At 30.9% G+C, this 23,998-nt stretch overlaps 4 protein-coding genes across 5 annotated transcripts; 3 read left to right on the top strand and 1 right to left on the bottom strand.

The window, feature by feature from the left end:
- Positions 1-247: 247 nt before the first annotated feature.
- Positions 248-2,567, top strand: LOC145055194 (uncharacterized). The gene is made up of 2 exons (XM_079003496.1): positions 248-365; positions 1,542-2,567. The coding sequence occupies exons 1-2, from the start codon at positions 330-332 to the stop codon at positions 2,442-2,444; spliced, it is 939 nt and encodes a 312-aa protein (XP_078859622.1). The 5' UTR covers positions 248-329; the 3' UTR covers positions 2,445-2,567.
- Positions 2,568-2,979: 412 nt separating this feature from the next.
- On the bottom strand, positions 2,980-5,358 carry RIBA3 (monofunctional riboflavin biosynthesis protein RIBA 3). The gene is made up of 6 exons (XM_079003495.1): positions 4,867-5,358; positions 4,550-4,768; positions 4,139-4,461; positions 3,949-4,078; positions 3,581-3,877; positions 2,980-3,370 (listed from the first exon to the last, which is right to left on the bottom strand). The coding sequence occupies exons 1-6, from the start codon at positions 5,230-5,232 to the stop codon at positions 3,119-3,121; spliced, it is 1,587 nt and encodes a 528-aa protein (XP_078859621.1). The 5' UTR covers positions 5,233-5,358; the 3' UTR covers positions 2,980-3,118.
- Positions 5,359-11,885: 6,527 nt separating this feature from the next.
- On the top strand, positions 11,886-15,848 carry LOC145055192 (UDP-galactose/UDP-glucose transporter 5B-like). 2 transcript variants are annotated; one of them, XM_079003493.1, is made up of 12 exons: positions 11,886-12,330; positions 12,803-12,916; positions 13,019-13,111; positions 13,213-13,278; positions 13,381-13,479; positions 13,569-13,648; positions 13,936-14,048; positions 14,156-14,244; positions 14,376-14,462; positions 14,558-14,626; positions 15,055-15,165; positions 15,566-15,848. In XM_079003493.1, the coding sequence occupies exons 1-12, from the start codon at positions 12,214-12,216 to the stop codon at positions 15,632-15,634; spliced, it is 1,107 nt and encodes a 368-aa protein (XP_078859619.1). In that variant the 5' UTR covers positions 11,886-12,213; the 3' UTR covers positions 15,635-15,848. The 2 variants fall into 2 exon arrangements, with proteins under 2 accessions (XP_078859619.1, XP_078859620.1); XM_079003494.1 differs by having other exon boundaries at positions 15,559-15,848.
- A 4,918-nt stretch (positions 15,849-20,766) lies between these two features.
- On the top strand, positions 20,767-23,998 carry LOC145050977 (protein FAR1-RELATED SEQUENCE 5-like). Its single transcript, XM_078999141.1, has 7 exons — positions 20,767-20,878; positions 20,990-21,043; positions 21,156-21,954; positions 22,033-22,291; positions 22,632-23,288; positions 23,388-23,631; positions 23,727-23,998. The coding sequence occupies exons 1-7, from the start codon at positions 20,767-20,769 to the stop codon at positions 23,996-23,998; spliced, it is 2,397 nt and encodes a 798-aa protein (XP_078855267.1).

Genomic DNA, 23,998 nt, shown 5'->3' with positions numbered 1-23,998 from the left:
CTTACCTTTGTTAAAATGTAAAATTTAAACCCCGTATTAATTATTCATAAAACCGTTAGAGGTATTATCTTTAGCAACAGACAATTGCCCTAAAAAAATGGAACAAATTTTCTAAAAGTTCCAAAATAAAGAAAAATAAAACCCACCGAATTTTTATTTTTTATTTTCAAAAAGAAAAAGAAAACAATTTCTCCCCATTGTCTTGTCTTATATTGAGAGCTCTGTTCTATAAAAGACTCAACACCCTTCTCTCTCCAAACTCCCCCCCCACAAGATTTTGCTTTCTTTTCACACAATCACCACGGAAGAAAGAGAGAACGAGACAAAAAATGGAAGAATTTTCATCTTTATGGAGTTATCAAGAGGTGGGTTATGATTCATCACTCATTCTTTGTTTGATGTTTAGTTCTTGAGTATATACCGTTGTTTTTCGCGATAAATACTGGTTTTTCCGCCATTGTTGAGTTTTACTGACTACAAATTGAGCTCAAAATCCGACGTTTCACTTCTGGGGTTTAACCAATTTGTGGATTACTTGCATTGATTATCAATTTAATTGAATTTTGAAATGGGCGTTTCGTTAATTAGGGAGTTATTTCAATGGGTTTTTTAAGATGGTGATCTTCTGATCTTCAGATTCTGATTAAACCATATATTAAATTCAGATTTCAAGGTATCTCTTCTCGGGTTTTGACAATATGTTATATGATTGTGCTTATGGTTCACTTGGATTCCCTTTTGAAGTAAAATTTAGTCAAATTAATAGTTTTTCGATGATTTTTGGAGTAAATTTTAGTCAAATTAACAGAATTTACTCGCTCTCTGTTCTTCAGAAACCCTGTGAAACCATTTTACACAAAAAGGGACATTTTTCTTTAGATTCTTCTTGAAATTCTCAATTGTGAGATCCTTGTTGATTTTTGGTCTCATTAATGTGGTTTAATTGTATCTTTATGTGCAAAAAGATTTATTGCATTCTCTGTTTATCAGAAACATTCATGCAATAATTATTTGTACGATACATATTTGCATCACTCTGTACATTTTTACTGTCAATTTCTGATTTCCTTTTATGAATTTGGTTATATATTTATTTACGGTCCTTTTTTAGATATAAAAAAAGTGTCTTTTCTGTCCACTTTTTCTTGGCTTTTTGAAAACTTTTACATTCTCCATCATATTATTGTTCATGTAGTGATAAAATATGATATATAGTCCTTATGCCAATAGAAGTCTTTGATGTTGATTTCTCTTAACCATTTATTGTTATTAAACACGATAAATATTATAATCAAAATGTCATTTTTACCACATCAAGATTGTTGGTTGATCGGTATATTGTCTGCCTTTAGGTGTTTATGGGCCCTTGGGATCCGATCATCGGTCCCATTTACCGTATAAAAGTCACTTTTGACTTGTCACACTTAATTTAACAGTATCTCATTTTATTCTGATTTGTGTGTAATCGATTTTATGTGGTAATCTTAAAACAATATTTGAATTTTTGACTAATCGATATCTTGAAATTCTTGAAATTGCAGAACGTCGATGAACTCAAACAAAAACTTTTGTACACGACACTTGAATTGGAAGCAGTAAAAGCCGAAACGGATGAAAAAATGAAAAGAAACACGGAATCGATGAAACAAGTGTTACAACTTTTAAAGATTGCTTATGAAGAAAGAGATGAAGCAAAAGATCAACTTCAAAAGCTACTAATCAAGATTATGCCAACAAATGATCAACAAATCTTCAATCCCGCAAACCCTTCAATCCCTAATTGTTTCATCAACGATCAAATTCAACATCATCAAGGCCCATTGATGATACCCGCTAAAGCAAATTCAAGTATCACCGAATCAAATAGCCTCTCGGATGCATACAATCATAGCTCATCTCCCGTTGACTCTTTTTTTGACCCAATTCCATCACCCGAATTCTCTAACATCAATGTTGAAACCCCATTTGTTCAAGATTATAACGTACCAAAAGTGGATCAAGCTACTTTGATGATGGAGAGGATGATTAGAGGCAAGAGTTTGCCACAAAAGGGGAACTTACTGCAAACAGTTTTGGAAGCGGGCCCGCTTCTGCAGACACTGCTTGTAGCAGGCCCGCTTCCAAGGTGGCGGAATCCGCCACCATTGCAAGCTTTTCACATCCCACCAATGGTGGTTTCATCAGATCATATTCCTACAACTCAAAAACAGGATGTGGGGAGTCCTTTTAAGTTATTGATGAAAGAATCGCAACCGTATGCTGAAATGGGGTGCGGGAGTTCTTCTCAGATGATGGCGGTTTCCGGTGGTGGTGGTGGCGGCAGTGGTGGTGGTGTTTTGAGTTTTGGTGATGTTAATTTTGGTAGTAATTTTCAAGGGAGTATGATAGGTTGCCCTGGTGCTAGTAGTTTTGGCACAATTGGAAAGAGGCAAAGGTTACATTAAGTTCTGAAATTTTTATTTTTACATTTTGTAAAGGGTTTTTGATATATAATATGATGGGGTGTATATGGTGAATTGGTGATATCCTGTTTTTGGGATTTTGATTTCATGAAGCTGATTTTATTATATCGTTTTAGTATAATTTTCATTTATGTCAATTTCATATTTTTTGTCAAGTTGTAACATCATTCGACATGAGAATCTTAAAAACGATCTAAAGATTGTCTCCTGTGTTTTAACAATATAAAATCTCACTGGAAATTGTATGATTGGAGGGTCATCAAGAAATCTAGGGTTATTACTACATTCATTCTTGGTTATTTTATAAGTGTCAAAAATGGCACCAAACAAATAACATTTCGAGAAGAGTCACAAAATTGTATGATTGTACTTAAATTATCTCGTATACTTTTTTGTATAAATATGTCAATTTGAATAGTATTGTGGATACATGTGTGTGAAATTCAAAATCATATGGGATTATCTCGTATACTTTTTTGTACAAATATATCAATTTGAATAGTATTGTGGATACATGTGTGTGAAATTCAAAATCATATGGGATTATCTCGTATACTTTTTTGTACAAATATATCAATTTGAATAGTATTGCGGATACATGTGTGTGAAATTCAAAATCATACCTGATTATAGTCCGAACAAAATGGTAGTCAGTTTCATAACTTTGTATCTGACACATCTGATGAGTCATTTTTATATGTTTTCGGACTAATTAAAGGGATATCAGATCCATATATATGACCCATCTTTGTTCTTTTTGTTTCAAAGTACCTTCTATTTTCATCTGTAATCGGTGTCAATACTGGAACTCGACCAACAATTGCCAAACCGTAACCCTTGAGACCAGTAAACTTGGCCGGATTATTAGTCATTAGCTGCATTGTCTGAACTCCAATGTCTCTTAACATCTACAAAAAAATAAATAAATAAATAAATCATTATCCAATACAACACAATGGTGTTTGTATCAGACACACATACGTCTAACAAACATATTGTGCCTAACACGTAATACATATCAAACATAATGTGTCTAAGTGGACACAATATATGTGATATGTAACAGACACATTGTACACATTTACAATGTGTCTGTCTGATACAAAGAGTCTAACCACCTGAGCGCCGATTCCATATTCTCGTGCATCGGGAGCAAAACCGAGCTCGAGATTCGCTTCTACAGTATCATGACCTTGATCTTGCAAATTATACGCTTTTAACTTATGTCCCAACCCGATACCTCTTCCTTCATGTCCCCGAAGATAAATTAGGGCTCCTCGACCCGATTCCTCAATTATCTGCATGGCCAATTCCAATTGTTTCCCACAATCACACCGACCCGACCCAAATATGTCCCCGGTCAAACATTCTGAGTGAACCCGTACTAACACATCGTGCCCGTTTCCAATGTCGCCCTGTTTACAAAAGATCCGAACCATTAGACCCGAAATTGATTTAGGGTTTTGAAAATTGTTGACTTTTGTACCTTGACTATGGCTATATGCTCTGTTCCATCTAGTTTTGATCGATAACAATAAGCTTCAAACAAACCCCACTTCGTTGGTAGCCTAGAAATCGCAACTCTTTCAACTAATCTTTCCCTCTTCCTTCTATACCTGCAATTCGAATCACGTTTACCAATGGATTCAATCAGTCGATAAAACATGAACGATTACCTGATCAAATCGGTGATCAGAACAAGAGGGATGTTGTGATCAAGTGCTAGTTTTTGTAAGCGATTCAATTGGGCGATAGAACCATCTTCTGGATTCACGATGGTTGAAAGAACAGAAACTGGATCCAAACCAGCGAGTTTGACAAGATCAACGGACGCCTCCGTGTGCCCTGATCGTCGGAGAACACCGCCGTTTCGGTACTTTAATGGAAACACATGGCCGGGTCTTCTGAAACTTTCAGGGCCGGAGGAACGGGATGCTAAAGCAAGAATCGTTTTTGCTCTATCGGAAGCAGATACTCCGGTTGCTGTGTCGATTGCGTCCTTATAAAGAAAGTGAATTGTTAGTAATTTTGGAAATGAACAAGACACATTGATGTTTCGAAATGGTTATGGAAGAATAGTAGAATACCACTGTGATTGTGAATGATGGTGCTGAAGATTTGTGTTCGTTTTCCGGTGACATTAGAGGGAGGTTTAATCTTTCGAGATCGTTAGTTGTCATGCCGACGGAGATGATCCCGGAGCCGTGTCTGATCACGAATCCGATGGTTTCTGGAGTTGCAAATGATGCTGCCAAGACGAAGTTTCCTTCGATATCGCCATTTTCGTCGTCGACAACGATCACAAACTTTTAAAGATTTGATTTCAATAGTAATAAATAAGTCCAAATGTATGGTAATCAGAAGTGAAGTGTAATTATGGTGATGAGGATGTTTGTTTACCAACCTTTCCTTCCCGGAGAGTGGTAAGAGCATCCTCGACGGAGGAGAAGCCGTCGGAGGGGCAATCGGGATCACCCTCGGCATCGCTAACAAAGAAATTAACGGTGTCAGGGGTTATCTCAGCATCGACTGTCATAAAAGCGTCTGAAATTTCCGGCGTAGGGAACAGTTCTCCGGCGTCTGAAGCTGAAACACCGAAACCCAAACCGTTCTCACTGCCGCCGTCGTCGTTCCCGAGTGCCCAGCAAGTGAAAGTGAGTGTCTTGTGGGCGGAAAGCGGTGGTGGCTTGGGAGGTGCGTAGGTTGATGTGTGTCTTGTGGTGGTGGTGAATGGTGGGAATAGTGGGTGGTAGAAGATGACGGAATCCATGGTGGTAGGCGGTGGAAAGAAGCACCTCTTGTTGTGGATGCGATTTGTAACGTGGCTTTGTGTTCTGTTTTCTTTATCCAAAACAGGGGAGTTGCTCTTGAAGTGACACCCGAATTTAAACTACACTATTTGTTATATCAAATTTTCTTTATCCATATCTATTATTCATAATATCAAGTTATTATTAATGATTTTTTTTCTTCAAAAAATTGATGTTACGAAGCAAAATGAATAGGCATCAAATAATCGATTATAGTTCTAATATGTAATTTCGTAAATGAATAGGCATAAATTATCGATTATAGTTCTAATATGTTATGTGCCATGAACCTTTGAATAAAATCAGAATATGGTGTTGTTATTTTTAGAAATAAGTTACAAATTATGCTTTTGAAAAATTTATTTGATTAGATGAAATGAAAAGAAAATTCAGTAAACAAAAATAATATAATAAAATCACTCATTACATCTAATTTTTGTGCAACGGGTAAATTGTAGAAATACCGAAAACGAACAAAAACGTAGTAGTGCTAGCTAAATCCCAGCCCAATAAATGTCCTGGTGGGCCTGGTTGAGGCATGGTTTGGTCCAAGTCCAATCCGGTTTTTATATTTTCTTTTGGGCAATTAATCAAAACACCAATGTAAATGTGTAATCTTCTTATTTATTCTCTAATAAATGAAGTATTTTTTTTTTGCCACTTGTTACACTTTCATTTATTTTGCCACATATTATTTTGTGATTATTTTGAATTAATTTTTATTCCATATGTAATTTTGTGGTTTTCCTATTTTATTAAATTTCATATGGTATTTAAATTTAATCTACCCTAATAAATGAAAATGTTATTGTCACTTGTCTTTCTCTCATTTAATTGGTCACATGTCATTTTGTCATAATTTTGAGATATATTAATTTTCCACTTGTCATTACTTTATTATATATTTTCAATATATCAATAATTAGTTTCCATAAATTAAACCTACCATAATAACTATTAATTTCAAATTTGAATTTAAAAATTTCAATTTCAATTTCGAATAAATTTACACTTTAACCTTTGTATTTAACATTTTGTTATAATAATTTGTTTAGTATACGAGTCTAACAATTAAACACATAATTTTAGTTAATTTATTTTTTGTATGTTTTTTTTTGTCATAATTTTCACTTATTTCATATTTTAAATTCAAATACACTTCTCATTTAATCACTCATATTTAACATTATATTTTAATCAATCCGTATAATATACGGGTCTCACAACTAGTAATAAATGTATATCAATTTCATTAATGGACTTTCCTTATAATTTCAAAATTTTAAAATAAAATCTCATTAATTTGCTTTGATTATTTTATCAAAATGATTTGTTTAAATTTAAAAGAGAAAAAAACACTTTAATTTTAGTAATTTAATATTTTTTTTATTTTTCTTATAAATTCAAATCTCTCAAATGTCTATACATATTTAATTTTTTTAATAACATCTATGTAATACATGGGGCTCACACCTAGTAACTAATAACTAATAACCATACATTCCAGTAGCAACAAATTAATTTTATTTCGGCTATTATTTTCTTCGTGGAGATTAACATCATTCGGCGGATGTCAAATAATTTATTTTCAGTTAATAGTTTCCTTATAGATGTTTCCAAAGAAATGAAGGGTTGTAGCGATCAAGTGATTCCCATTTGACCAAATAGCGTTTTAAATAATTTTATATTTTATTAATTAGGTTTAGACATGTGCAAACTAAAATTAACAAATTAAAATAATATTGATACTTTAATGATTTTGAAAGAGTTATTAATTTCTTTTGTATATTTTAGATGACTTTGTGTGCAATTTTATAATGGTTTATTTAAATTGATTAAAATGTTTTGAAGATAGGAGTGACGTTCTTCATGTGTAGATTAATGAGAAAAATGATTTTATTGTATAATAAAATAAAAAATTAAATAGAATAGAAAACGGAAACACAAATAACCATGGAAATGCAATTGTTATATGAAAAAAATTAAGATATTGTAAGACACATATATGAACACAAAATAAATTACAAATGAAAATCAAGAATAAAATGTGTTTTGTTATTAATAAATAAAAGATATTATAAGAAATAAAATTCTACAAGATGCTTCTAAAACTTATGCAAACTACAACATCATAAATATGTGAATTTGATTGGAGTTGTAGATGATTTTTCAAATTAGTAAATAAATAATAGACATATTACAAAGCTTCTAAATTGTCATTTGGTCCTCACAACTTTGATGGTGTTTTTTTGTATATTTTTCTAATTATAGGTACCATCAGTAAAAAAAAGAGTAGCCCTATGGAAGGAACCCAAATTTCTCCATTCGATATGGTTTGAGGTAAAAAGAAAAATAAGGAATAGAAGAAGGTGATCAAGAAAAAAGGAGTGTTGTTGAATTTCTTGATATCCTCTTTAGCCATAAAGTAAGGCTTTTATTAGTCTTACAAGCACTAAAATCAATGAGAATCCCATTTGAAAATACTTATGTACACCCTTAGGATTATAATGTCATATAGGTTTTATGGTTTAGCGGTTACTAAAAATGAAAGGTGGAGGGAGAGGGCAATTACTCGTTGTGGGAGGTGTGGAGGGGGTGGTTACCCATCTTGGGAGGTAAGGGTTAGGGTGGTTATCGATTATGAAAGGCGGGGGAAGGGTGGTTTATCGAAAGTATGAGGTGGTGTAGTGGGTGGTTATGAACTTGCACTAGTAACAAAAAGAAACATCATAGTTATGTAGCTCCACTTTGAAGCTTTCAAAAGACAAATCAATTTATAAATGAACCTCAACCAATAAAACAAAAAAACTTTGGGGGCTTAGAATGGATCCAACTTCAAAGGGAATAGTAACAATAATTTAAGGCACAACTAACATCAAATTAAAACGATAGTGATAAAGTAAAGCAACGGGAGAAAGCATATCTTCAACCTTAACAAAGGATACAATATGAACATTGGGCCAAAGTTTTGAAAATACAACCAAAGCAAAAGCAACAACGAAAATTAAAGGTGCAACAGGCTACTCGATAGTCGTGTGACTCCATTAAATTAGGTAATGAACTAACAAAATGTTCCCCAACATGGGAACATGGCCTAATACACCAACCTACCAACCTGTACGATTAAAAACAATACCAAAAAGCACTACGAGGCAACTTTTTACAATTGATGAATCACATTTTGTGATGTGTTTTGCAACCTACTCGAAAAACTAGCTTTCACATGATAAGCTAGTTGACATTTGATAAATAATAAAATTTGGTAAAAATTAGTCGATAAGCTAAATGACAAGTATAAATTGACAAATAGGAGTATATTTAAAAACTTGTGTAAATAAATATATAATGTTATATTTGGAAAACTTGTGTAAAAGTTTGATGAGATTATGACTAAGTTATCTCATATATATATATATATATATATATATATATATATATATATATATATATATATATATATATATATATATATATATGCTTAGGTTATTTTGTTTTTACTAAGTATTGTGTGTCAGAATGCACAGATCTGGACCAACAGATGAAAGTAATCAATGGACATGATTTGAGAGTGTATGATATTACAATGGGATAACATGCATCATATAATCACACAAGTTTTAGCAAAAGGGTATTCTGGACAATTAACTACATTTATAAAAGGAAATTTTCGAATTTTTAAGGATGACTAATTCTCCTAATTTAAAAAAAATCTGAATTTTTTAATTAATTCAATTTCAATTTTTACCGATTTTATTCTGTCAGAATATTTTTTGTCATAATGATGCTCTTTCAGGATGTTATTCTAATAGAATATTATTGAAGAAAAACAAAATTCTTGAATCAGATGGTGAAAAATAACAAACATTCTAATATATTCTTATATATCCGAACTTAAATACAAATTCATACATATTCTTACAGACTAAAATCCTTATACATTTTAAATATAGTTATACATATTCTAACAGAATATCCACTTGATCTTCGCATATATAATTGTTTTTGAACTATATTCCAAATATTTCTCTCGTATGATCAATATTGAATTTTTCTCCATGCAATTTTGAAAGAATAAGATATATTACTAATTAGTATTACTTAGTATTATCTGTTAAACAAATATACTTGTTGTTAACAAACATTCTCAAAATATATTCTAACAGAATGTATTTATTTAAATAAATTCTGACAGAATACATTACATAATGCACTTAAATACCATTCAAACATTCTCAAAAAACCTTCTAACAGAATGTGTTTATATAAATAAATTCTGACAGAATACATTACAGAATGCACTTAAATAACTTTTTTTTGCAATCAAAATCCACTTTGCCAATATCCATGTGAAATTTAGAACCATGTGAATTTTAGTAAAATGATTTCCTATCTACAACCATTAAAATCTATCTTTGATAAAAAGTTATATTCTATGATAATGTCATGAAATCAAATTCTAGGCATTTACAACATGTGAGAATTCTGCCATGAAAACAAAATTCTAGGCATCCTTGAATGTTTGAACAATCATATCCTCCATCAGAAAATAAGAAATAACAATTTGAGCTGAAAATTTGGCCCCGAATAGCCTATTGTACTCTTTTGTAGTTTTGCATAAGCACAACACAGAAAATTAATTTATTGACAAAGAAAATCGAATTTTGAGTTCAATAGATTAGAATTGTAACTGCACAACGAACATGAATTTGTAAGAAAAGTTGCAATTTCTACAAAAATCGATTACTATTTTATATACAACCCTTTATAGAAATTAATGGAAAGAGAATAAAACAAACCTCAACATAAGTCAATGATGGAAGCGTGGTTGAAAATTGGAATCGATTGGCATCAAACAAAAATCAAAACACAAGAAAAACATACTTGCAACTATGGTTAACTGGAATCGATTGGCATCAAACAAAAAACAAAACACAAGAAAAACATACTTGCAACTAATGATACATGATGAAACAGAATGCTTACTTACCTCAAAATCGAAACCACCAGGCACCCCTTTCTTCTTCCTACTCGATTTCAGCCTCACTTCTCTTCATCCTCTTCTCTTCCGATCGCACATCCCCTCCCCTCCATATTTCTCTTTCTCGGCCGATAGCAAAAAGGGAACCAACGCAACACGTCCTCACACAATAGACTCGGACAACTAGGGTTAGTTTAGGGCCTTTTATGGTAACTGTTCCATTAATTAAGGAGTTTTCTCTCTATATAAGAGAATTATTTTTTGTTTAATAAATGCAGGTGATGTAAAGTTACAAAATTACCCTTATATTATTTTTTAAAAATTTTATTATTCCTAAATTCCTATTGGTGCATTTATGCACACAATAATTGCTAAAAACATTTGAACTTATATATATATATATATATATATATATATATATATATATATATATATATATATATATATATATATATATAACTTAGTCATATTCTCATGGAACTTATTACACAAGTTTTTCAAATATAACATCTTATAAGCTACTTTAATAATCTCACCAAACAATATCGTGATAAACCAATAAGCTAAAAATATATGCTACCTTATACATGACACATACAACTTTTCAAATAAACTAACTTACCGTCAGGGCTGATTTTGAAGGGGGGCAAAGTGGGCATTTGTACATGGCCTAATTTTTTTAGGGGGGGGGGGCATTTTTTATATATATTATTTTCAACCCAAAGCGATAGTCCATATTCTTACTAATCGACCAGTCCACCACACACCAGAAAGACGGATCACATGTTGAAGATACACGATCAAGCATTGAATATAAAATATTATTGACTATTACAGTAGTAACAGTGTCATGCATAAATGAGTTTTTCGAAATTGAAGTTTTTGAAACCTTACTTACGCTCCACACTTATCCAATGAAGAATTAGTGGTTTGAGGATGATATCTATCGAGAACAAAATCTTAGAGAGTATATACTACGAAGAGTTGATCAACCAATTTGTTAACAAGAATGTTTGGAGAGCTTCACGAGTCATCAATTAGTTGTTACAATATGTCATTACTAATTAAAATACTATGATTTTGCTATGTTATTACTATAAAGTTTATTGTCGTTTTAAAAAAGACTTTAGTTTATATAATCTAATTTGTTGCACGTTATGGCCTAAAGACCTTTTTTCCGACTCATCATGGGCATTTAAATCCTCAGGGTCGGTCCTGTTTACCGCCACACCCAAATCCCGTACTCGGATAACCTACGCAACTAGATGTTGAATATACCAAAACGCTTTCACCCGACAAGACAAAAGGCAAATTATCAATGAAGGCATAACTTTGAAAGGAAAAGACGCACACCAAACTCAAACTATAAACAACCGTGCAAAAGATGTACATTCGAAAACATAAGCTAACAAATCCAAACACAACACGTACGAATCCCACCAAAATCCCCAACCAAATACATTGCAATTCATAATGAACATATTTTAGTTGTTGAAGATATTAGACATAAAACCCAAATTTTCGTTTTCAATTTTCGAATATTTGTTTACTACAAAAAAATGAATAAATACAAAAACATTGATTATAGTCATATAGTCATGTAGACGACCCTATAAAATAAGCGTAAGAGAGACGGAAAGGCGTGCTTCCCATCATCTTCCAGACAAAAAGTAGTCCGCTTTCCCACAAAACTAAAATTTAAAAGGGTTTGAGAAATAAATACAGAAACTCGCCGGTGAAAACAAGGAGAGGAACTCGCCGGAGAAACCGCTAATCTTCTCATCGATGATCCCGTCATCTTACTACACATATATTAAATTCAAAAGCTTGCCCTTCACTCGATGGTTCTGGGTTTCCGACTGATCCTAGGGTTTATCTAACATCTTTGTTTTTCTGTATTTCAATTGGTCGTCGATATACACCTACACTGCCTTCGAAACCGGCGGTGGTCGGGGTTTTGCTAATGGATGGTAGTATGACTGACCCACCGTTAGTAGATGCCAAGGAGAACAAATTCTTAAAGGGTACTTTTGCTGTTGTCGGAATTATGTCTACTCTCGTCATCTATGGTGTCTTACAGGTACGTTTTGTTTAACCAAAAGTTACATTTCTGTAATCGTTTGTATACATGTGAAGACGAGCTGAGTTATGTGGAGAATTTGTTGTAAAGTTAAATCGAGTACGCGAAGGTTAAATCAAGCTAATTGCAACTAGATTTACGATTGATTTTGTTCAATCCGAAGAGAAAAAACTCAAGAAATTAGGGGAAACGAGGTTTTGGATGTAATACACAGCTGCAATAATGATTGTTACAATTGGCATTTTTGAACATACAAAAAGTCGAATCCTTTGCTTTAAACTCATTGATTTGAATATAAAGTTTATGCCAATCTTATTTCCATGTTTTTCTTCTGTCAAGATGTTTCATTTGGTAGATTGAATGATCTTGATTTGAAAAAAGGGGCAACAGAATTGAAAAAAGAGATGATCATGATCCAACACTTTGTGTAGTGATTCATTGTTAACACCTGTTCTTGAATCTTCATCTGCAGGAGAAGATTATGAGAGTTCCATATGGTCCAAACCATGAATTCTTCAAACATTCGTTATTTCTTGTTTTCTGTAACCGAATTACCACTTCTGCAGTATCTGCAGTTTTCTTACTTGTAAGTTATGAACATTCTTCAACAAATGCAACATTTCATAAAATTTCTTTCACCACATTATACATTCTTTTTATCTTATCTATCTTTTTATTTCCATCACAGACAAGTAAAAAAGCTTTGGATCCTGTTGCTCCAGTTTACAAGTACTGTATTGTATCAATATCTAACATACTAACTACAACATGTCAATATGAGGTCATATGTTCTTTTCATTCTTAATTCTTATTATCACTAACAAATCTTTCTTTGTGTTTATGCTTACATTTTAACATTCTTGTTTTATCTTATATCTTCAGGCTCTTAAATATGTTAGCTTTCCTGTTCAGACCCTGGCTAAGTGTGCCAAAATGATACCAGTAATGGTAAGTTTCAAAAGTACAATACTACCCTTCAAAAGAAAATAAAAAATAATTTTACAGATAGCTAATACTTCTTTTTACATGATATATTTTTTTTGTTTGTAGATTTGGGGAACATTAATTATGCAAAAGAAGTACAAAGGGCCAGATTATTTTTTGGCTGTACTAGTTACCCTTGGGTGTTCACTATTTATTCTATTCCCAGTAATTACCATTCTACCCCTACTTGTCATTTTGAAAAAATTGGGAGAACATCAACAAATGCTAATGAATTTATTCTACCCTTTTTGTAGGGAGCAAGTGAGTTAACTCCTTACCACAAAGGAAGGGAAAGCACAGTGTGGGGAGTGTCCCTGATGATTGGTTATCTCGGGTAGGGGTAGTTTGGTAATTTTACATTTATTTCATCAATCATTTTCCTAATTAATCATTGCTACCTCAATAAATAGATAGATAATCAGTTGGTTAGAAGGTGAGGGTAGTTGGGTAATCTTACATTTATGTTGATAATTAATTTATATGTAGCTACTTTCTACCTTATTGTTATCTGAACTTAATTAACCTTAAATGATCAGAAAAATCATCATTATAATTAAAAACATATCAGTTTGTTAGAAACATTGATATATTTTTAATTTATATTTTTTTTTTATTTCTCAGTTTTGATGGGTTTACTAGCACATTTCAAGATAAATTATTTAAAGGATATGATATGGGAATTTATAATCAAATTTTCTACACTACACTCTGTTCTTGCATACTCAGCTTAACTGGTAAGTAACTAATAAAATCTCGAAAACATTTTTTTTTTTTAATTTTTACACGAGATTATTGGATTATTATTATTATTATTATTATTTTTATTTTTCCATTTTGGTAGGTTTAATCTTGCAGGGAAATCTTCTCATGGCAATGGATTTTGTTTCTCGCCACAAGGATTGTTTCTTTGATGTTGCATTGCTTTCAACTGTAAGCCATTTTTACCAAGGGCAATTTTGTAAAAAACACTAAAGTTGCACCTCTCAAGTGTCAAAATGTGGACTTTTTTTGGACACCATTTTTTTTAATCTCATAATATGTTAATTTTTTTTTAATTGCAGGTTGCAACAGCAAGTCAATTCTTTATCTCTTACACAATTCGCACATTTGGAGCTCTTACATTTGCCACTATAATGACCACTAGACAAGTAAATAAAAAAAATATATAATTAATTAATTATTTATCTTCCTTCATATTTATACTCTCCATTAACTTTTTTTTTTTTTTAATAAAATTTTGTAGTTAGTGAGCATTCTGCTATCCTGTGTGTGGTTTGGCCACCCCCTTAGTGTGGAACAATGCATTGGAGCTGTAAGCATCCATTTACACCTTTTTTTAGATGACAAGGGCATTTATGTCTTTTGTGTAAATGAGACTCCCACCTTGCTTCACATTTTTTTGGGAACAAAAGCTGAATTTTTTGTCTTATTGACATGATATGATATGATATCATATGACATATGATTTTGACATGACTAGGCAATCTTTTTCTAGACTGAAAAGGGCATTTATGTCTTTTTCACCTTTTTGGATGTGACAAAAATTTGAAAATTTTGATCCATTGACATAGCAAGAGAAAACAAGACAAAACATGACAACCTTTCTATTGCTATTTTTGATGCTTATGATGAGAAGGGCATTTATGTCCAGTGTATACCAAATACAGTATAATCTACATCATAATAGAGGGGCATAATAAGGTCAAAACATGTTACTAAATAAATAATTTTTTTTTTCAGGTTATTGTTTTCGGGTCTCTTTATGCAAGGGGTTTCTTGAAAAAAGCCCCCGAGAAACCCTTGCCCTCATTACACAAGTCAGATGAAGAAGAAGCAAGTGTTCCATTGAAGGTGATTGCCTAAATACAAAAGGGCATTTTTGTCAGAATTTGGTAAAAAGATTTTTTAGATACGGTTATGGCTGACCATTATACATCCGATTTTAGCAAATGCTACCAACAGAAAGACTTTTTTTTAGACCATAGAGATTTAAGTGCACGTTCTAATTATCTTCTGGTTTTCTTTGTTTTTTTTGTTTAAAAGTTTTTACTTCTAAGGTAGATATGGACACATGAGACTTGAAAACGTGTTGATTATTTTAATTTCTGACTTAATTACTTTGAGATTATAATGGGGCGATAAAATAATGCCCTTGAATTCTCTTAGTTTCGTTGTTAACTTAGAAGAAACTATTGTAGTATTTAGTTAACAAAGCCCTTAAATTTGATCAAAATATATTCCAAGTTTTTAGGGACACAGTATGTTTGGCAAAATTAGTCGGAAGTTGGAAATTGGAAGCCGGAAGTTGGGAAGCTGGTAGCTGAATCTGTACCTTTTATTTGTGTACAAGTGTTCAACAAGAGTAGTTATACGCTTTTAAAATGTTTAAAACAAAGGCTTTAAGCAATGCGTAATAAGTACACCACTACACTTTGAAAGCATTGTACCTTTTTCTAATAAGAAAAACGAAAGTTATATGCTAAATTGCTAATTGGGTAGAAATTGAAGAGGTGCCATCAATTATGTCCATGCAATTACATGTACCTAACAAGTAAAAAGAAAATAGGTAACATATAAATTGTCGATATATATAAAAATGAAATACTTGAAAAACATTATGTAAGAAATAGATGTAGTTTGTCAAATTTAAATGTAAGTGTTCATCTTTAGTAAAACCAAAAAAGTCCTTAGAAATTCCATAACTATGGAATCAAGCTCGAAGATCATAAGTAAGCAAGTTATTGTTATAGGTCATTTATTGTAAAACTAGTTATGAGGTCTATATGATATACGAGTTGGATAAAACAAAAAGCTTAAATATGAATGTTTAAACAAAAATTTAAAATTTAAAATTTAAAATTTGGATTTAAAAGGAAACATATTAAATACTATGAGTTGTAATATACTAATATTGTAATTTATTGGTTGTTTTCAATTAAGACAATTATTAATTAAGGTGTAAATATGATTTGTTAATTAAGAAAAAGATTAAAAAAAAAAATGAGAAAATGACAAATGGAAAGAACATTTCTTCAAAAATACCAAAAAATGACATCTATCCAAGTTAATGAGAGAGTGAAATGTGGCAAAATTATTTTCATTTATTAGGGATGATGTTTTCCAACCCTATGTAAAGGTTTGTCCTAAATACCTTCGATTACCTTGAATTGCAAATATTTGTTTTTTTTAGCCTTGTATTTTGAAAGAAAATATACTAAAGGGCATTTGACTTGGTGGTATCAAATCTATTATACTTTAAAGTACAATGCTTTAATAAAATAATAAAATTAAAATTAAAAAACAATAAGACGTTAATTGAATAAATTAATGGAAAATTACAGTAGCAGATTTTTAAATGAATTGACCAGATAAAAAAATGACTTGCATTATTTATTACTTTAAACAATACATAGATATTCATTTTTTTTAAAGACTACATGGATTTCATTCCTTTGTTATTGTGGACTGGATTTATAGAGAACGCTTTCTTTGTCACATTAACATATACTTTGTTTTTTAGTAACATACTTTGTGGATAAAGCTATTTTTAGCAACATACTTATGAAATATTGTTTTCAGCAAGATACTTTATGGAGTAAGGTTCTTTTTAGCAACATTCTTTATGGAATATTGTTTTTTAGCAACAAATTTCATATAATAAGATTTTTTTTTGCAACATACTTTTAGAATAACTTTTTTTAGCAATATACTTTATGGAATGATGTTTTTAACAACATACGTCATGGATTAAGGTTATTTTAGCAACGTATTTTGAAATTATGTTTTTTAGCAGCATGTTTTATGAAATAACATGCTTTATGAAAATAAGGTTGTTTTTAGTAATGTACTTTCTAAAATAATTCTGTATCTTTTAGCATCATATTTTATGAAATATAGTTCTTTTAAGCAACACACTTTATGGAATAATTGTAACATTCTAAGAGTAAATAGATATGGATTTAAGATTCTAATCTATTTAATTCGGCTTTTTGAAATTGTGAGACCATAAGTTATTTAGCCCAAGACAACCAGACCAGGTTTTAGCCCAATTTTCATTAAAACAAGATTAAATAAAATGTTTTGGGAAATTCGAAATTTTATTTTTGGATTTATAAAGTAAATGAGGAATTTAAGAATTTAATAAAAATAAGAAAGTAAAATACAAAATTTTGTATTTATATTGTAATTTTTGATTTTTTTGATAATAATAAAGGCAAAATTACACAAAAGGTCCATATGGTTTCCTGGATTCGCAAGTTTTGTTCCTAAGTTTTTTTTCGTTACATAGATGGTCCATATGGCTTTAATTTCTTACATGGTTGGTCCCTAACCCATATATATTAACTTTTATATCTATTTTATTTTATTTTACCATTTTTAACAAAAGTTATATAAAAAAGAAGAACAAAATTAAATAAAAACAAAATTTTATAAATGGTCCATGTAGTTTCCTAAATCTAAGATTCATTGCATATAGTACTTTTGGCTCTGTCATTTTTCGTCTGGTTAATGTGTTCTTGTGCAAATCAAATTAGGACAAATGTAACTTTTAACTTTTGACACTCATTTGCAAATCACACCTTGAAAAGTACTTTATGAGGGAATTTTGAATCTTTTTTAGCAAGTCTTTGAGCATGAACACATATGATGCATGTGTGTTTTTCACGTTACATCTGATTTACCAAGAACACAAAACCCAAGGACACGAAATGATTTCTGGAAAATTGCATATCTCTCTCTCTCTCTCTCTCTCTCTCTCTCTCTCTCTCTCTCTCTCTCTCTCTCTCTCTCTCTCTCTCTCTCTCTCTCTCTCTCTCTCTCTCTCTCAAATAACATTCACTATGAAACACACAAACAAGCAGACAAAAACACAATTTCAGTTCTAGAACACACACTCCGAACACACGAACTCATTTTTTTATGTATTTGTTCTTTAGAAATCATTTTATGGGTTTTCAGTTTTCAGGTTTGTTTTTCAAAGAAATTGGGTTTATGTGTGCTTTTGTGTTCTAAAAATCGAGATCTCATGTGTGTTCTTGGTTTGTATGTGTTCTTGTGATTAGATCTTCTAAAAGTTTATGTTTGAACGGAAAAGATGACCGAAATCTTATTGGAGCTGTCATGGACATAAAAAACCAATTAAACCTGTAATAGCTGGCCATAATTATATTTTATGAACAATGTTAAATTTGATGGTGGTATGAAAGATATAAATAACTCGGTATATATACATAATAAAATTTATTTATAAATCATTAACCTTAAAAAAATTGTTGAGTAAAAAAGTTCTAGTAATACTCTAAAGAAAGGCTTTGAGAAATTCATATAGAAGACGATGTTCAAATATCACGATACGAATCTTTGTAATTCCAACCTTTTATATTTATATTTGATATATTATATTAAATAATCTTTCGTTTTAGTATTTTATACATGCTTAAAAATTGAAATACCTAACCAATAATGGTGACGGACAACGTGATGTCAACTAATGTTTTTAAAACTAAAATATGATCACAACATATTTATGAAATATGTCAATGGTTATAAAAACAAAAAAAAAAACATGCTAAAAAAAGAATAATGTTATTTTATGTATAGATGCAAATAATCATTAATAATAAAAAGTCAAATATATATATAGAGTTAGGTTCAAATGTTTTCAACAAGTATTGTGTGCCTAAATGCACCAATCACAATTTAGCAAATTATTAATTAATTTTTTTAATCCATAAGGGTAATTATGTAATCTTTCATTTTAATTCCTTATTTATTCTGAATATTATCCCTTTATATTAGGCAATGTTTTATGATTGATTTAGTTATCTTTAATGTAATTTTCTCTATATAATCGATTTTAACGTCCAATCCACAAACACATATCACAATTCTCGAATACATAACCTGCCGATCAATTTGTGTTACTCATTCGATGGATGTTCATACTGGAAATCGGAACCAGGTATTGCTACATATTTACAAGCATCTATCAACGATAATCCTGATTTTGTTTCAAACGTCCCCCACACACCCTTTTACTGTTTTTATATATACAGATGTATTAAATCTGATAATCTTCCAGGAAAACGATGATCAAAATCCCGGGAAGGATTTGGGTAATGTCAATGATCCCAAGAATCCGGTGAATCAAGTTGTGAAGAAAATAAGAAGATGTAAAACATGCTTTGGAGTTGGTCATGATAGCAGGAATTATCCTTCTGGATTGAAGAAATCATAAAACTACAAGAACTTCATCAAATTGGTAGTTTTTAGATATTATTTAGTTTGATTTCAGTAAAATAAAAGTAATTTTTGATGAATTATATGGTATTATCAAGTTTCAGTTCAGTGTAATAAAGTGGTCGTTTGATGAATTCTATGTGTCTTTCTTTAAGTATTATGGTTAAAATTAATAAGATGTTCGTGTTCTCTGCTATATTTATGTGTTATATGATCATACAGGTTATCTTTCCAACAGAATATCAGAGCAGATTCGAGTTAACAAAAATTATGAATGCGTGCATTGATTCGAGTTAACAAAAATTGATATGTTTTATAAGTCATACTTGCTATAGTATTCTGATAGAATTATTTCATTCCGATAACATGCAAAGTTTTGTAATGCATATTTATATAACATTCTAATAGAATACTTTCGTCAATAAAATATTCTGCAACTTTTCTTTAAAAAAATACTCCCCCCGTCCCAAATTAATTGTCCACTTTTGACTTTTGAAGTCTTTTATCTTCAACTTTGACCTTAAATATTTTTATTTGTGTTATATATTAATTGATGAAACTTATAACAACAAAAAAAACATTTAAAATACAATCCATTCATATATTCTAGATCAAGTATTGTCTATCAAAAGAAAAATTATTTAAGGTCAAAGTTGAAGACTAAAGACTTGAAAAGTCAAATGTGGACAATTAATTTGGGACGGTGGTAATACATAATAATATTGTTAAGTAGTTAATATAATGTACTGTTGGAATTTTTTATATTTGGAATGTGAATATAGTATCGTATGAATATTTTTTCCTTTATCATGTTTTTAAAAAAAATCAAATCGGAATCATTTATTTTTATCAATGATCCCTAATATCAAGGCTTTTAATTTGCATAAAATCCGTTTTCATCCCTATCTAGTTTGTATTACATTTTTAAATATTTTAATTTTTCAACTAACAAAGCATATACAAACACTCTCGGAATTTCTTAGCAATGGGCGATCAAGAACCAGATGTCAATAATCATATTTATGAGGAACATTATTTGGCTAGTGATGATGACAATGGAATTGAAGATTTCGATTTTCCTGATAATGATACACTATATAATGACAGATTTCAAATAGGAGAAAGCAGTAATCCTAATTTAGGTTAGTTTTTTGATATTTTGTTTAATTTTTCATTCTATTTTCAGATTCTATATTGTAACAAACATGTTTAATGGTAAATGTTAATACTTTCATTGCTGAACATACAAAGGACGCAAATAATGATGAAGACGAAAATCACTTCATTGATGAAGATATAGAGGTTAATATTGATTACAGTGAAGGTAATAAATTCAATTCAGGATACTAAAGTTGTTACAGAAAAAAGTTAATGCTTTCAGAATAATATTTATATAATTCTTTCAGAATGATTATGTATTTTCTATTTTAAACAGGACAACCACATGTTACTCATGAAGATACAGAGTTTAATATTGATTTCAGTGAAGGTACCAATTTCAATTCAGTACATTTTATTTTTTACAGAAAAAATAAAATTGTGTCAAAATAAAAGTTATATAATTCTTTCATAATAATTTTGTATTTGCTATGTTTAAGCAGGACAACCACATGTTACTCATGATTATGTTTCTCCTGGTGGCACCTTGTATTGGACTCCGATTGTTTTAGACGACATCAAACCAAAAGTTTCATCAAAATTTAATTTATATGGTGAAGCAGAAACAATGTATAGAAAATATGCATTAGAATCTGGTTTTGATGTCAGGCTTGGAAGAGTCCAAAAAATGAAAAATGGGATTATTACAAATAGACATCTTGTGTGCAATCGGGAAGGTAATCCGAATACTAGTAAACTAGATACTCTAGATATTCAGCATAAAAAGACTCAAAGAAGGAAAGATTTATTTAGGAGGAATTGTAAAGCGAAAGTTGTTTTAGAAATAATTCTTGGTACTCTTACATATGTCGTGAGTGATTTTGTAGAGCGACATAATCATGAGTTGTTTAGCAAAGGCAATATGCACTTATCTCGTTCAAAAAGAAAACTTGATTATTCCCAAGAAATTTTCATTCATAATTTGTCAAAACAAAACATTGGTCCTGTAAAAGCACATAGATTGTATAGTGCTCTTCAGGTTGGTCCTTTGGTTCGAGGTGGATTGGTTACTGATTTCAAGAATGCTAGGAGGAATCTTAATTGTTACATAGGTGGGAGGGACACAAAATTCCTTGTTGACAATATGAATGACAGGAAGAAAAATGTCCCATCATTTACTTTTGAGTATAAAGTGTCGAACAAGAGATTGAATTCTTTATTCTGGGCTGACGAAACAGCAAAGTATAATTACAATTCATTCGGAGACGTTGTATCAATCGATGCCACATTCAGCATGAATAAGTATTTATAACCTTTAATACTTTTCAATAAGAATCATTATTTCCAGTTATGTAAACTAATATTTTATTTTTTAAATAGGTATGATATGGTTTTTGTTCCGTTTACTGGCATCGATAATCACAAAAAATGTGTAACATTTGGTGCTGGTCTTTTAAGTAAAGAAGATGGAGTTTCTTATGAATGGTTGCTTAGAGCTTTTTTGAAAGCTTTTAGAAAACAACCTCAATTGGTTTTATCTGATCAAGATCCAGCTTTGAAAAAAGCTATAGATAAGGTTTTCCCATTGGCACATCATAGGTTATGTATGTGGCATATAATGAAGAAGTTGCCAAATAAGGTATGCATAAAAAGAATATTATTCTTATTTTTTTGGTATGATTCTACAATTATTTTCTCATATTCTACCAGAATGTTTTGTTTTAAACAAAATCAATTGCATTAACTCTTAATTTTTCTTATCATTCTTCAATGATTTTTTAAAATTATGCATTCATTATCTCATATTCTACCAAAATCAATTCATTCTAACAAAACCAGTGTCTTTAACTCTTACTTTTTGTTATGATTATACAATTATATCATATTCTGACAGAATCAATTAGTTTAACTCTTACTTTTGTTATGGTTCTACAATTATTTTTTTCATATTCTACCTTCATGATATCATATTCTAACAGAATGAATTTATACAGATTTTATCAATTGAAGATGCAACAACCAATCAAAAATTTCGAAAGTGTTTTCACTCTATAATTTGGAATTCTAAGCTGGAACCACATGAATTCGAGAATGTGTGGCGTCAGATGTTGGAGGAGTTTAAAATTACTGATAACACTTGGATGAATACAATGTATGGATTGCGAAAATCTTGGATCCCCGCATTTTTCAAGCACATTCCAATGTCTGGTCTTATGCGAACTACATCGTTGTCTGAAAGTCAGAATTGGTCATTTCAAACCACGACATTAACCGGTTCTTATCTTGTCATGTTTATGATGACATTTGAATCAGTTATGGAACGACAACGACATAACCAAATTCTCAATGATTTTAATACTGCCACCACTATTCCTAAATTCATTACCTGTACTCCGTATGAACCTCATGCTTCAAATGTATATACACAAAAGATTTTTTATCAGGTTCAGAAGGAGATATCAAGATCTGAAGATAATTGTTTCCAAAAGAATGTGATATCTTCCAACGGTGTTGACACGATTATTGTTATCGAGAAAACAAAGAGCATAGCTATTAGGCAAACAAATGATGTCGATGTTGATGACAAAGATGAGGAATACAATTACGATTGTCTTATAAGGGATACTGAATACACGGTATGTTTTTTTTCACATTAATTGTCATTTTATCATTTGCATTTAAACACTAAAAATTTACAACTTAAACATTCTCACTAATCATCTTATATTTTCCAGGTCACACACTCAACCAAAGATGGTTCGTTCAAATGTACTTGTATGCATTTTGAACATTTAGGTATCTTATGTAGACACATATTCTGTGTGTTTAAGTTTTATGGCATCGAACAAATTCCTGAAAAGTACATTTTGAAACGTTGGCGTAGGGATGTCATTCCAACAGAATTACTGAAAAGACGCTTCAATAATTCTTTTGACGATTCTACTTCCGACATGACTGCTATTGATATTTTTTTTAACTGTTGACCGTTGTGCGTCTTTTTTGAGCCATGATGCAGCAAAGTTAAAGTTAGGTTATACCTCGACGAACAGAATAAGTTGAAAAAAAATTCGTAGACGACTGTCCAAATCATGATCTACCGACCATAGCAGATCATTTCAAGAAGCTTTTAGGTGTGGTTGGTCCTGATGTAGAATCTGATGTTAATGACATTCAGAATCCTATAGATATTCGTAACAAAGGCTGCGGTAGTCGTGGGAAAAGATTAAAATCTACAAAAGAGATGATTGAGAAGGAAATCTCGAAACCTAAGAGAAAATGTGCTACATGTGAACAGATGGTTCATCATGACAAAAAAAATTGTCCTCTAAAGAACACCAAGAAATAA

The sequence above is a fragment of the Lactuca serriola genome, chromosome 5 (assembly GCF_051521515.1).
Source record: "Lactuca serriola cultivar US96UC23 chromosome 5, Lser_US96UC23_V15, whole genome shotgun sequence".
NCBI lineage: Eukaryota > Viridiplantae > Streptophyta > Magnoliopsida > Asterales > Asteraceae > Lactuca > Lactuca serriola.
Note: the sequence above shows the minus strand (reverse complement) of the source record. Positions and strands in the feature narration are given on the sequence as shown.

Bases quoted from the DNA above. Each gene is read 5' to 3' on its own strand.
- LOC145055194 (XM_079003496.1), top strand. From the start codon at position 330: ATGGAAGAATTTTCATCTTTATGGAGTTATCAAGAG. The intron at 366-1,541 runs GTGGGTTATGAT...TTGAAATTGCAG, and splicing joins CTTTATGGAGTTATCAAGAG to AACGTCGATGAACTCAAACA.
- RIBA3 (XM_079003495.1), bottom strand. From the start codon at position 5,232: ATGGATTCCGTCATCTTCTACCACCCACTATTCCCACCATTCACCACC. The intron at 4,462-4,549 runs GTATTCTACTAT...TTTCTTTATAAG, and splicing joins CATCATTCACAATCACAGTG to GACGCAATCGACACAGCAAC. The intron at 3,371-3,580 runs GTGGTTAGACTC...ATTTTTTTGTAG, and splicing joins AATATGGAATCGGCGCTCAG to ATGTTAAGAGACATTGGAGT.
- LOC145055192 (XM_079003493.1), top strand. From the start codon at position 12,214: ATGGATGGTAGTATGACTGACCCACCGTTAGTAGATGCCAAGGAGAAC. The intron at 13,649-13,935 runs GTAGGGGTAGTT...TTTATTTCTCAG, and splicing joins CTGATGATTGGTTATCTCGG to TTTTGATGGGTTTACTAGCA. The intron at 14,245-14,375 runs GTAAGCCATTTT...TTTTAATTGCAG, and splicing joins ATGTTGCATTGCTTTCAACT to GTTGCAACAGCAAGTCAATT.
- LOC145050977 (XM_078999141.1), top strand. From the start codon at position 20,767: ATGGTAAATGTTAATACTTTCATTGCTGAACATACAAAGGACGCAAAT. The intron at 21,044-21,155 runs GTACCAATTTCA...ATGTTTAAGCAG, and splicing joins TAATATTGATTTCAGTGAAG to GACAACCACATGTTACTCAT. The intron at 23,632-23,726 runs GTTGACCGTTGT...AAAAATTCGTAG, and splicing joins TATTGATATTTTTTTTAACT to ACGACTGTCCAAATCATGAT.